The 14,159-nt window shown below is 41.1% G+C and overlaps 1 protein-coding gene across 1 annotated transcript in view; it reads right to left on the reverse strand.

The window, feature by feature from the left end:
- GXYLT2 (glucoside xylosyltransferase 2) overlaps positions 1-9,074 on the reverse strand; it is a 67,652-nt gene extending 58,578 nt beyond the window's left edge. Inside the window, exon 1 of the mRNA XM_072598660.1 lies at positions 8,665-9,074. Within this exon, the coding sequence (XP_072454761.1) occupies positions 8,665-8,951 (287 nt within the window). The 5' untranslated portion in view covers positions 8,952-9,074. The remainder of the gene's footprint in view (positions 1-8,664) is intronic.
- Between the last annotated feature and the right edge of the window lie 5,085 nt (positions 9,075-14,159).

Below are 14,159 nucleotides of genomic sequence, written 5' to 3' on the forward strand. Positions count from 1 at the left end.
GGTCACTTCTAACTTTGAGATTGTGAGCCTCCAAAGCCAGAGTGAGGGTGATATTCTCTCCCTGAGAGGACAGGGAACAAACAAGGGACTGCAGGTCATAATGAGGGAAAGCAAAGGTCAGGTTGGGGAGTGGAAGAGCAATGGGCAAAAAGCAGGCTAGGGGACTTATCAGAGAAGATTTCAGAATCCAAGATCCTGGACATGGGGCAGTTCTTACTCCACGCTGTGTCCACATTCATGTACGTGTCTGAAGTAGAGTGGGGAGTAGGAAGTACAGGTCATGGAAACTGAAGGGTAATGAATATAAAGAAAAAAGTCATCAAAATGACATCAGAAGCTAGGTAGAAGGGAAGACTGACAGCCAGGTGAGAAAGTTATTGAAAAAGGTGACAAGAGCTTCCTGGAGGCTGACAGATGGCAACCAGCAAGGATGCATCCAGGGTGATATAACTGGATGCCTGGAACATCAAAGGAGGATGGATTGTTGAGTGAAGGCACTCAGGGCTTTACTAATTGGTTAAATCTGTTGTGGTAGCCAATGTTTAGGCCTCTGCAGTTACATAAAGTGTAATTGGCTTGGCCTGACTGATGGGAAATCTGATAGCTGACTCTGATCTGCAAGTACCATGCCAAGAGGAGTCAGACGTCTGAAACTACTCAAGGGTAAAGTCAAAATGTCTCTTTTGTAAATAGTAGAGGAAGCAATATAAATCAATTCATCATACTGAATTTGGTTCATAAACTTTAAGGTAAAAAAATAACTACGTTACATATGATGCCTAGGCCTCCTAAACAATAGGCATTCAATAAATGTTCAATGGTGACAATGGTGATAATGAAAAAGAGGCTGATTCCAAAAAATGTGTCGTAATTAATTCATGTTGTAAGTGACCCGTTGTTTTTGTTTCATCTTTTAAAAAATAACCTTTAGTGATAACTTTTCTTTTTATATCTTATAATGTCTTACGATATCTTTTGTTTTTATATCAGCCACATTTCCAAGTGTAATCCCTCTTCCTATCCAAGAGCAGTTCCTTATAACAGAATAAAATGGGGGAAAAAATCCAAATAAGTGAAACTAACCAACACATGAAATAAATCTGATGTTATATTCAGTGTTCCATTCCCATAATCTCCTATCTCTTCAAAAGAATGAGGGAGATCACTTCTCATATCTTTTGTCTGACCACTTGGATCTATCATTTATAATTTCATTCGATTCATGCCTATTTCATCCCTCCCTCCTTAGCCTACCATCGGATTTCATGGAGATGTGAAATATGAACCAACAGTATGTTAGAAATAATTAGATGTTGACCTATTAAGAAAAAGAATCGACTATTTTCTCTCCTTGCTCTAAAATTCTGTGACTCCATACAACCTGTAAATAGACAGAATGTGTATTTTCTCTTCCTAAGCATAGCTCAGGTATATAGGGATGGCAATAGGAGGAGAGGAAAAACTATGTTTTCAACAAAATTACATCTACCTGAATCTCAAAGATGGAAACTTTATTAAGGGGATCTATTTCAAAGGGATTCCATTAAGGACTTAATGGCATGAATTAGATCACAAAGTTTCAAGCTATTCACAGTTTTAATCTCCAAGAGTAGAACTTAAAATGACTTAGAAACTTCCCCTGGCATAAGCAAAGTCTCCAGGAGTGAACCTGGTACATCTATGCCCAAAAGAGCAACCTTAAGATCCAAGAGACTTTGTTATCAGTTCCCATGACCCCATCCCTGGAGAGTAAATGGTTATGAGCTTCATACTTCCACAGATTGCAGGATTCCATTATTTGTAGTCATATGGCATTGCCAGAAAAATATTGCTGCTAAAAAGATGAGATTGTGCATCAGAGAGTAGCTTGTATTCATTTAAAATACCATAGGGCATCTCAAATACAATCAGTCTGCACACTTCCTCTGTTCACTGTAAATCTGCAATGCTTCCCCCAAGAAAAAAGAAGTGTAGTCTAGGAAAGGAAGCATTAAATTTGGAGAACCAGAGAACCTGGGTTTGAATTCTATCTCTGCTATGTATTGTCTATGTGATCTTGGGCAAGTAAATCACAGACAGTGTGCTGAACTTAGAATCAGGAAGAATTGGGTTTAAATCCTATTTGTGTGTGACCCTGGGTTCTTAATTTCCCTGACCCTCAGTTTCCTCAACTGTAAAATGTAGAGTGGAACTAGATGACCCTTCTTAGGTCCCTCTGGCTCAAAACCTATCATTTTAAGTAGCCACACAACCAAAGTTCTGTTAATTTTTTCATTTAGACACACAACATACAACTGGAAACATGAAAACATGAAGCCAAAGCTAAGCCTCCAGGAGTGACAAAGCCAAAAGACTCAGGCCCCAAAATTAGCAGGGTCTTTGGGAGAGCATGAATTTGATTTCTTGGGAAAACTCATGACTCACAGGAAACTCTAAACTTACTCCATGCTTTCCCAAGCTGGGCAATCCTAGCTTTTGGCTGCTGGGCAGGCGGCAAAACTAAAAATTTGATGGAGGGATAAGATTCCAATTCAATAAATATCCAAACCTTGTACTGAAGCCCAAAGGTTCTAGTCACTTTTTCAAGTCTTAAATCATGAAACAAAATACTGCATGATTTTTAGTGCATTTGTCCATCGCATTCCCCATTTCATTCCCCTTTTCCCCCTCTCTTGACTCTTTTCCAGGTCCTTTCCAGGACCTTTTCTTATTGCCTCATAGCTTGAAGATTTCTAACTTGGAAGGAAAAGGGATTATGGGAGAAAGAGACCAAGTGGAATGGGAGCTTGGTGTGGCAGAAAGAGCCAGAGGTCCTTGGTTCAAATCCCAGATCTATCTCTTACTCCCCATGTGACTTTGAGCAAGTCTCATGACTTTTCTGTAAAAGTAGAGGGCTGGATTAAATAATCTATATGGCTCCTTCCAGCTCTAAATCTATGCTTGCATGTTATCTCCCCCATTAAATTGTAAGCTCCGTGAGGGCAGGGCCTGTCTTCCCTCTTTTTGTACCGTCAGCTGGGTGCTTGGCACATAATAGGCACTTACTAGATGCTGATGGATTGACTGAACCTACAAGTAACTTGATCAAGGTCACATAGTTCTCAGTCAGCATACAAATATTTATTAAGTGCTAACTATACGTCTGGTACTGTGCTGTGCTAAATCGTGGGGATAGGTTCAAAGAAAGGCAAAAGGTCCTCGCCCTCAAGGTGGTTCACTAGATAGTCTCCTTATCAAGTCTTGGGATCATAGGTTTAGAGCAGGAAGGGACCTTAGAAGGCAATCTAGTCCAACCTCCTCAATCACAGATGGATCAGTCAGCCACTTGGGCCTCAGTTTCCTCAGGTTCATTAGGAAAGAGAGGGCAGTCAGGATTTGAATGCAGGTCCTCTGACTGCAAATCCAGTTCTCTTTCCACTCTATCAGACTGGCTGTACTTAAGATTCCATTTCCAAGAGGGTTAGATTAGATGATCTCCAAGATTTCTATCAACTCTCAGGTCCTACAGATCTACTGTGCTTATTTTCTTATGAAAGATTACATGGATACACTTCATCTTTTTGAATCAAAAGATTTCAAAATCTACAAAACTCATTTCCTAAATCTGGGGACTGAAAGCCAAGAAATGCCATCTTTTTGGTGACTATGCAACGGAAATCTAAGCTGACATCTTCTGAAAACCGATAGATCATATAAGACACTCATTCCACCACCATTTTGTCTACTGGGGCACTGTTTGTAGTGACAATAAAACAGCTAGGAGGCTTCTGTGAAGACCTTGCTCAGAACCCAAAATGAAATGTGGAGATTAGCCAGTAAGAGTGAGAAAGTAGAGGGAGGGAGAGAGTGTAATGGGTAGCTCCAGGAAGTAACAGTAATAACAAGAGAGGAAGCATGGAGGGAAGATGATAATGATGAGGATGAGGATGGCGATGAAAATGAAGGTGATGATGGTAATAATAGCTAGCATTTCTATAACACTTTAATGCTCAATGTGTGTTATCTCGATTGATCCTCAAAACAACCCTGTGAGTTCAGTGCTATTATTACCATCCCCTTTTTATGGATGCAAGAACTGAGGCTAAAAGATCTTAGACCTAAAGGACTTCAAGAGGCCTAAAAATTTAAAGAATTGCCTGGGGGACTGAGTTATGAAGTTGTCAAGTGGTTGAGAAAGAATCTGAACTCAGGTCTTCCTGAGTCTATCCACTCTGTGACCCAACTGCTGCCTTACAGTGAACAGAGAGCAGAGACTGGGGATTCAAATACCACCCTGACATGTACTGACCACATGACCCTTGGAAAACCCAGTTAGTCTCTCAGTACTCCAGGAAACTCTCTCCAGCTACAGATTGCAAAGCAAGTGATGATCTATGTTGGCAAAGGGCATCTCCTCATTGGGAGCTCACATGAAATCAAGGGACAGGTCTAAAAACAAGGGCTCTCATGATCAGGTGATCCTCATGTCTCTTTTTTTCTAGTAGGTGTAATGCTTTCTTAATTTCAACTCATTTTAAAATGCTTTCTTGTTTAGGACGATGAAGAAAGAAAGGCTAATATCAAAATATCTTATGATTTTAAAAAGCAATGATGGATGTAAAGTCATGATGGCAGATGGTCCTTCAAATACAACCTGTAAAGCATTTACCTTATTCTAAATCTGTACTCTTGAACATCTATTCAGCCTTCAGAATAGGTTTACAACTTGTAAACAAACAAAAAGGGTGGGAGTATTTTAATAATGAAAATTGCACTTACAAATGATCTATTTCAGAATATAATAAATCTCCAGCATAGTAAACTATTACCTGTGTTGCACAAGAGAGACCTTCTATTTTAGTTCCTAATTAAGCACTACACAACTTACAACAAAATAAAAACAACCACCCTGGGAGGTAGGTACTATTGCTGTTCATTCATTTTTTAGTCATGCCCAACTAAAGGTTTTCTCAGGAAAGATACTGGAGTGATTTGCTATTTCCTTTTCCTGCTCATTTTACCAAGGAGTTGACTTAAGCAAACAAGATTAAGTGACTTGGTCAAGGTCACAGAGCTACTAAGAGTCTGACACCATATTTGAACAAAGGTCCTCCTGACTCTAGACCAGGCAGTCTTTATCCAGTGCACCACCTAGTTGCCCCTAGGTATAACAGGTAGAGGAGGCAGCGGAAGCTCTGAGAAGGTTTAAGTGAAAACGCTTAACCCATTATGAAACTAGGAGAAGAGACAAAATACAGCAAGAACTCTTGGTTGGCACCATGGTCTGCATAAAGGAGCTGGAAGCTAGAACAAGAGTTTGTATTTTCCCATCATTGATTAGAGTGCTGAGGTTAGAACCAGTCCTCACTATCTCACTATCAGAGAAACACCAGAAGAACTGCAGAGCTAGATGCAAACTTGAAATCGCTCAGTCTTTTTCATGTGTGTGTCCTAGAAACCTTAGGCAGTCCAGGTAAGACTATGGGCCCCTTATCATAAGAATGCTTTTGGATAATTGAAGGAAATGCTAAATTTCAGTTAAAAGTTAGTGAAAATAAAGGTGTAATTTTTTTCCCCAATCCCTGTTCACCCACCCCTTGACTAACCACAAGAATGCTTGATGGTCCATATTTAGTCCAATCTCCTCGTTGAACAAACAAGGAAACTGAGCCTGGGGAAAGTACAGTGGAAGATTTGGAACCAGACCCCAGACCTCCTGACTTGTAATGCATTACTCAGTCCATTCCATAGTTCTGCTGCCTGTCTTTGCAGCCACACAGACTTCTACTTTTAGCTTTGACATTAAGTATTCATTTTCTTGCACGTAATGACATTGTGGTCTCCTTTCACAGACCCCACCAAGAAAGGGAATGCTTTCTCCAAGGGCCCAGCTCCTTTTTTTTTTATAGAGTCTACGCCTATTGAGAGCAACATTGTAATCAAATGACCAGTTGCAAAATTGTAGGGTCTGGATGAGCCTAAGCAAATCCCTGGAAACTTAAGTAAAATGAAAACAAGATGTTGGAAGAAAAAGAGCATTGTGTTTCATGAATCAACGTGGCAGGACTCCACCTCCCCTCAGTATCCCCAGGGAACAGCCCGCTGCATCTCGGATGGTAGGCAGGTGGTCATCTGCATCTTATCCAACTCCAAACTTCTTTTTGCTCACCATAACCACAAGTCTGACCTTCCTTAGACCAGAAATGATGAAGTCACCCATATTGCTCCACATCTCTTTTGGGTTCCAGCCACTTAAAGGGACTGAAGCATTTGTATTCCAAAACACATCTAGCCTTTTACCCTCCCCAAGGTGAAATTCTTACTTAAATATAACAATGTAATCTGGTCAGGAAAAGGGAAAAGGACTTCAGTGCAGTGGTCCTTGACTAGGCTGAATTTGGTACCATGCCCATCAAAGTGGCTCAAGAAAAAAATGAATACATAAGGTTCTAAAAACTGTCAACTTTTCCAAAGCATATGAAAATGAATTTCATCTTTATTCATTTGAGTAAGAGACTTTCTGGGGCTTATTTACCCTGTGCAAAGTTTTCTCATTTTATTCCTTATTTCTCCAGTGTTGGTCACGATTTCCATGATAATCTAATCGATATGTTCAAAAGAAAAATGACTTGGGGAGGCATTGTTGTTCATGAAAGTAATCCTACTTTAAAACATCCATTTATATTCTGCCCATGACCGGCTCCCTGTCAGAGCAAACCTGGCCAGCTAGGCAATAAGATGCCACCCAAATGTGTTTCCTAAATGTTTTTTTTTAACCAAGTTTGAAAGTCCCTTAGAGCTCTCACCACATTATTTTCATTACAAAAATCTCTGTAAAATGATGAGTAGTGCTGTTTGTGTGTTAATTTATTCTGTTCAATCAATGGAATGTGATCAAGGAGAAACGCTTAAAATACTTGGGTGTCTGGTGTGTGAGTTTACACATTAAGCATAACTAAATACCATGTCTGCTACTTTGAAATGGGTGTAGGTTTTTAAATTTCCCAAATACTAATGAGCTTGCATTTGAGCCCAACATAGGAAATTTGAGGAATCAGGGGATATATTTTCTGAAATCTGCATAATTTTCTAATAGAAATATCTGTTTTTTTTAAAAAAAAATCTTAATGCCTCCTAACTTTGGAGGCCATTGTCAGAAGAGGTAAAGATGCTTAGTTATACTTACAATACCACTACAGCCCTCTCCAAGGTTCAAAAAAAAAAAAAAAAGGAAACCTCAGAAATAAACCAATCCTCTCATTTTACAGATGGCCCACTGGACATATGCAAACCCAAGTCCTCTAACATGAAAACCTGGGCACTTTCTAATCTATTGTGCTGTGCAATTCTTCAGCCCCATCCAGCTAACTAAAACCCATAAAATATTGATGGAATGTATGTTCCTTGAGGGAAAGCACTGGGTTCCTTCTCTTTCTCTCTCTCTCTCTCTCTCTCTCTCTCTCTCTCTCTCTCTCTCTCTCTCTCTCTCTCTCTCTCTCTCTCTCTCTCTGTCATTATATTCCTAAGTGCTTACTGAATGAATGGCAAGTGTAAATAAAGGCAGTAAAGTCAGAATCATCAAGATTTACTTTCTTTTACTTCATAATAATACCTCATATTTACAAAGTATCAAACATTCTACAAAGTCCTTTTCCTCATATATTTGATCCTCGTGAGACGGGCTATGAGGGAGGCAGAGCACGAGCTGTTATTCCCATTTTAAAGATAAGCAGTGAGGCTCTGAGAGCCTCCATGAGCGGCTCAAGGTCATCCAACGAGCCAGATAACAGTCCTCTGATTTTCTGACTCCAAGCCTAGTGCTTTTTCTCTACACCTGGCTGCATTCCATTTATCTTCAGTTAGTTTCTGCCAAAACGCTAGAACAGATTTAGTAGTTTCAGCTGGGGAAAAAAGTTCTTCAATTATTTGCAAGCTATTAAAGACTCCAACAAATGTGTGTATTACATCTGAAGTGCGGCAAGTTAGAAACATCAAAAGCTTTAATCAGACTAAAAGGAAAAGGTCCAACTGACAGGAGACTGTAAAAAGCTGTTCACAACAAAGGAAATGAACACAAATCCCTAAACTGCAAGAGAATAGGAAAGCACGGTTAAGGTCAGGGACAGAAAGAAACCTTTGATGAATACCCACAACATTTATATCTGGCATCCAGAAAAACACACAGATTTAAAAGTAACCACGGCATCTTGCGATACAAAATTGCCAGCCCCGGGACCTTTCAAGAATATTTTTTAAACAGGAGCTTTCTCTCTCTTCCTTGCCACCACTCCCCCTAAAGTAAACACATTTACTAAACTACAGATTGATAATTAGAACTGCAAGAACAAATACAAATGGTTCTGTGCAATAAGAAAAAGGGGCTGCCAGCTGGGTAAAACCTGAAACCACAAACGTACGGGGGGGGGGGGGGGGGATCTAGAGAAGGGCTTCATCCGAGTCCCTGGGTAGACACTGACAACATTCTCGGTCCATTTCATCGCAAGGCTCGGATTCCAGGGCTGTCGCCCCGGGCAAACCGGTCGGGGAAAGGAAGATGGGGGTGGGGGGCGGGAAACCTGGGCTCAGGGCGGCCGCGACCACCCGGAGCCCTTCCACAGCAGGACAGCCTCCTGCCGACGTCTCCCCCCTGCCTCGATCTCTCCCCGTCTGCCTGGAAGGGCTTACCTAACGCCGGCAAACTTGTCTTGCCTCCCCGCGCTCCTCCTGCCTGGCTTCGAGTGGAGACGTGGCTGCCTGAGCCGCTTAGAAACTTGAGCCGCTCCCAAGGGTCTGACCAGGGCGAAGGGAGAGGGCGCGCTGGCTCCCCCGGGGCCGGAGAGCGCAGCGCGCAGCCAACTCTTGCCCAGAGGCGCTTTGCGGGGCGCTTCGTCCGCGCTGCCCCCGAGCAGATAAAGAAGCAGCAGACTGGCCAGGCACAGCAGGACCGCCACGACCTTGCAGGAGAGTCTCATGGTGCGGCGGAGCAGCCCGGGCGCGCCGCGGCCGCCCCACTGCTCATCGCAGCGCAAGGGAGCGCCCGGACAGGCTGCTTCGGCCGCCGCGGCCGCGGGCGAGGGGGGCAGCCAGGCGGCGCGCGCGCCAACGCGGCTCCTCGGGCCAGCCGCGGGGCTCGGCTGGAAGAGGAGGAGGGGAGAGAGCCAGGGGAGGTGGGGGCCTCGGGGGAGGGGCTGCGAGCCACTACCGTACTGTATAGAATAGCCGCTCTCTGGCCAGGGAGCTGGAGGGGGCCAGGAGGGACAGGCTGTTTGCTGGCCTCAGGAGCTCAGGTGCGTATGCCTCCCCCCTGTCCACCCTGGTGTGTACTGAGTGCACAACACACTGCATGCCATCGTGTACTTAAGCCAACAGTTGGGATATCCACCAAGTAGTCGGTGCAGAAGTAATAATGAATGAATAAAAAAGGACTTAATTAGGCTCTTTTTAAGAGGGCTGCGTTTTGAAGAGGTCATAGCCTTAGAACTGGAAGGAACTTCACTTTTTCCATTGTTTTCTTTTCTCTTCCTCCCACCTCCCCCTGTGAAAAAAAGAGGAGAGAGCCAATTGGGGAAGAGCTAAAAAATTTTTGACACGATTATAATGGAACATGTCTGCGTTGTAAGAAATGCGGGTGATGATACAGAAAAGCTTGGAAAGACCTATGTGATCTGATGCAGGTGAAATTAGCAGAGCCAAGAAAACAATGTATACAGTAACTACAGCAACATAAATTGCAAAGAACAACCACACGCCGAAAATTCAAAAATAAATAAAATTATAAATATCAAACAGGACTCGAATGAAGAGGTATGAGAGGACACTCAGTGGGAGGTCCATGGGTGTTACACATTGTTTACATGTTATTGGACTTTTTTGTTTACATGTTTTTGAACTTTTTTGGGGTATCAATCAGTTGTGCTAACTTTATTTTATTCTCTTAAAAAAATACTACTTGTCATAAGAGAAGGCTCTCAGGGAAGGGGAGATGGACGGATACATGGGATAACTATAGTGACCTAAGAAAACAGAAATTATCAATAAAATATTTTTAAAGGGGAAAAGGTGGGAGAAAGTGTTTCGAAATATGCAGTCAAGCAAAATGAATTCCCATATTGGTCATGAATGTCTCAAATAACGTAGGAACTCTGATCAACATGAAGACCATCAATCAAACAATAAGTACCTACTATATACCTAACATTGAGAAAAGCAAAGTTCTAAAGGATTTAGGATGAAACATGCTGCTCATCTCTTGATGCCTGTGATGTTCTTGTTCAAGTACTTGATGGGTACTTGTCTCAGGATTTCCTCACAGGTGGTGAGGTGTTGATGTGATAACATAGTGTAAACATCAGGTGATCTCTTTACTAAATATGAATGCTTCTCTCTGAGTCAGAAGAGGATGAAAATTGTTCATGTCCCTGAGATCTTTAATTACCCCTGCCCTTAAAATAGCCAGTTTGGGCAGTTCAGGCAAGTAGGGACAGGATACAGCAGTCAAAAAGTATTTAGTTGAATGCTTCCTGAGTGTCAGGCACCGTGATAAACTGAGGATATAAAAAAAGAGAACATTGGCCCTGACTTCAAGGAGTTTACATTCTAATGGGAAAGACAACAGGTAAGTAACTAATACCACAAAGAGTAAATAGAAGATAGTCTGACAGGGAAAGGCCTCCTATAGTAGGTGGGATTTGAGCTTAATCTTGAAGGAATTAATAGAAACTGAGTCAGAGGTTGGGAAGCAAAGCATCTGAGGCATGGGAACAGCCAGCGTATGTTGCAGGGATTGTAACAGATAGCAAGTCACTGAGTGCAGCTGCAACATGGAGTGTGTAGAAAACAATAAAAAATAAGAAAGCCAAGAAGGTAGGAAGGGCCAGGGTGTGTAGCATAAACAGGTAAGAGTATTCCAAACTTCACTGGGTAAACTGTGCCTCTTTAAACAAAACTTAAGGTTTTATTGGATTTTTTTTGCCTGTTATTGGATCCCTTGTTGCAAATTTTGGGAGAACATGGACAAGATGAGCCGGAATCAGTGGGCTGCCATCTGTATCTCTAGAGGAACCTCCAGAATCAATAAGATCACAGATCCATTGAAATTTATGTTTCATTGAGCTTTTAAAAATTTTTTAAAATTTCTACTTAAAATTTTGAGTTCTAAATTGTATCCCTTTCTGCCTCCCTCCCTTCTCCCATCCCTGAGCTGGCAATTAATCAGATATAGGTTATACATGTGCAATTATGTAAAATATTTTCATATTAGTCATTTTGTACAAGAAGACTGGAATAAAAGAAAAAAATGAAAGAAAGTGAAAAATAGCATGCTTCAGTCTGTATTCAATCAATATCAGTTCTTTCTCTGGAGGCAGATAGTCCTTTAAAAGACATTAGTCCTTTGGGATTGCCTTGGATCACTGCATTGCTGAGAAGAGCTAAATCACTCACAGTTCTTCAGTATATAATATTGCTGTTACTGTGAGCAACAGTCTCCTGAATCTGTTCACTTCATTATGCATCTGTTCATGTAAGTCTTTCCAGGTTTCCTGAAATCATTCTGCTTGTCATTTCTTATAGCAAGATAATATTCCATTACAATCATACACCATAGCTTGTTTGGCCATTCCCCAACTGATGGACATCCCTTTAATTTCCAACTCAAAAAGAGATGCTATAAATATTTTTGTATGAATAGGTCCTTTTTCCTTTTTGTGGATGTCTTTTGGATATAGACCTAGCAGTGGCATTGCTGCATCCAAGGGTATGCACAGTTTTATAAGCCTTTGGGCATGCTTCCAAATTGCTCTCCAGAAAGGCTGGATCAGTTCACAACTCCACCAACAATGTATTAATGTCCCAGTTTTTCTGCATCCCCTGCAATATCCAACGTTTTCCTTTTTTGTTGTGTTAGCCACTCAGGTATGAGGTGGTACCTCAGAGTTGTTTTAATTTACATTTCTCTGATCTATAGTAATTTAGAGCATTTTTTTATATGACCATAGATAATTTTGCTTTCTTTGTCTGAAAACTGCCTGTTTATATCCTTTGTATGTCTCATTGTTAACTTATATTGAGTTTGCATTCCAGTAAACTCTCTCAATGTTTTCCACAGTAACTGTTATCTAGGCATGTACATTCTATCCTATAGCATACCCCTTATCTACCAGTCTCATTCAAGAACTTTTCTTCTGCAGATTGTAATCTTGAGGGCAGCCTAAAATAATGCCTAGAACATAACAGGTGTTTAATAAATGCTTGTTGGAAAAGACAATTAGTCTGTCCTGACCTGTTTTTATGAAGTTATAAAAAAATGACCATTTTGGCTCTTAGATCAAAGCTTCTTTCCTTTCTAAATCTCACAAAACCATCATTTTAATAGGGACATATCAATAATAATTCTTGTTCTACCCAGAGAAATAAGGATCCTTCTCCACTAAGGGACCCCTCTTAGCATATGGACCAGGTCTTTGGGAAGCCTGGCCTCTAAAATCACTTAAAGTCTAGATTTCAACAGTCCTTTGCGTGCCCTACTGTCTATGAGAAAAATAGAGGGGCACTCAGTGTATGATGTAAGTCATGTATAGGGCAGCTATTTATTTACTCACCAAAAAAATGCAAAAAATTTATAAGCATACACTGATAAAAAAAAACAAACAGGTAACATTAACACAACTATTGCTATGCTCTTGCAGGTGGTTGATGAATAAAATATCAAAATATGAAGAATTTTCAGGACTGCTGAATAGATTTCCTTTCTTCTGATTTCTGCACTTTTGTTTCCCTTGATAACCACATCTTCTGGCAAGCTAAGTCAGAGGTCAAGTGCCTCCTACTGTTGATGGCCATCCTTTTCTCTAAGAAGTTCTTCAGAAGGTGTCAAAGGTAATTTCTACAATGTAGCTGGCACCCACCTAGGACCCAAGACCTGTAACTTCTCTCCCTTAGAAAAAGTTGCCTTCAAGACTGGAAACTATGTGTCTCAGGATCAGTGCTCATTTACCCCTACTCAGGACAAAAACACAAAGCAGAAAAGGCAGCTAGTGATATGATTCCATCTTAATTTCACTTAGGCCAGCACATGAGTTGGCTGCTATGTGTGAGAAATTCATCATTTTTTGCTAAGGTGGGAGAAGAGCTTGAAGACTCCTGTCCCACTTGGCAGAAAGGAGGAAGTAGCCAGATAGGACAAAATCATTTCCTTCTAAGGTCTACTGAATCAGCAGCTCTTAGGCTTAGTGGCTAATAAAAGGATTCTTTTGTCATCTCCAGGTACAATTCCTTTAATTCTGAGCCACACGTGTCCCCAGCAGTTGTCAGGGAAACTCAGTGCATGCTCTACTGTATGGTCGTTGAAAACTATGCTCCATGAGGAATACTCCAATCCAACTACAAGCATATTCTGTGGTTATTTCTAGGGAGCAAAATGAGATTCTACCCATTTCCCTTTGGAAAGTTGGGACTATAGTGCTTATTTCCAATCCTGGAGCAACTGTATACTGTATATAATGGACTGTGTTTCAAGAGTTGTTATGGAGGAAAAAAACTCAAGCAGCCACTATCCCAGTGTTCACCAGTTGTTAACATTTGAACTTGGATTTCTAGAACTTTGTTTTTCAGAGAATTCTGAAAAAGAACAAGTTGGGGGAACAGGTAAGGGGGAGTTCATCTTTCATTTTATTTTATTTTTAAATATTCATTATTTATTTATTTAATTATTTGAGACTGGATCTTTCCATTTCACTCATGGGCAGACTCAAGTTCCTGAATTCAAATTTGACCTCTGATATTTACTAACTGTGTGATCCTGGGCAAGTCACTTAAACTCTGCCTCAGTTTTCTCAACTGAGGGTTGCTGTGAGGATCAAATGAGGTATTTGTAAAGTGCTTAGTATAGTGCCTAGCAGACAGAAGGTGCTATATAAATGCTTCTTACCCCACCACCACCCAGCCCCACTGCTGATTAGTATAAAAGATTTAACCTGCTCTATTTCCAACCTAAGCCATCATTCCACCCCACCTTAGGCATTCTAATGATCCCATCCCCCTTCTCTCCACCCCCCACCAATGACTCACAATATTGGGTACTGGACTTATTTGAATTATCTGAAGAAGATTCTGACCTGAGAAGATAAGGTATTAGACACTAAGGTCCTATCTCAAGCGAAACTACCAACCATTCAAACTCT

The sequence above is a fragment of the Notamacropus eugenii genome, chromosome 3 (genome assembly GCF_028372415.1).
Source record: "Notamacropus eugenii isolate mMacEug1 chromosome 3, mMacEug1.pri_v2, whole genome shotgun sequence".
Lineage (NCBI taxonomy): Eukaryota > Metazoa > Chordata > Mammalia > Diprotodontia > Macropodidae > Notamacropus > Notamacropus eugenii.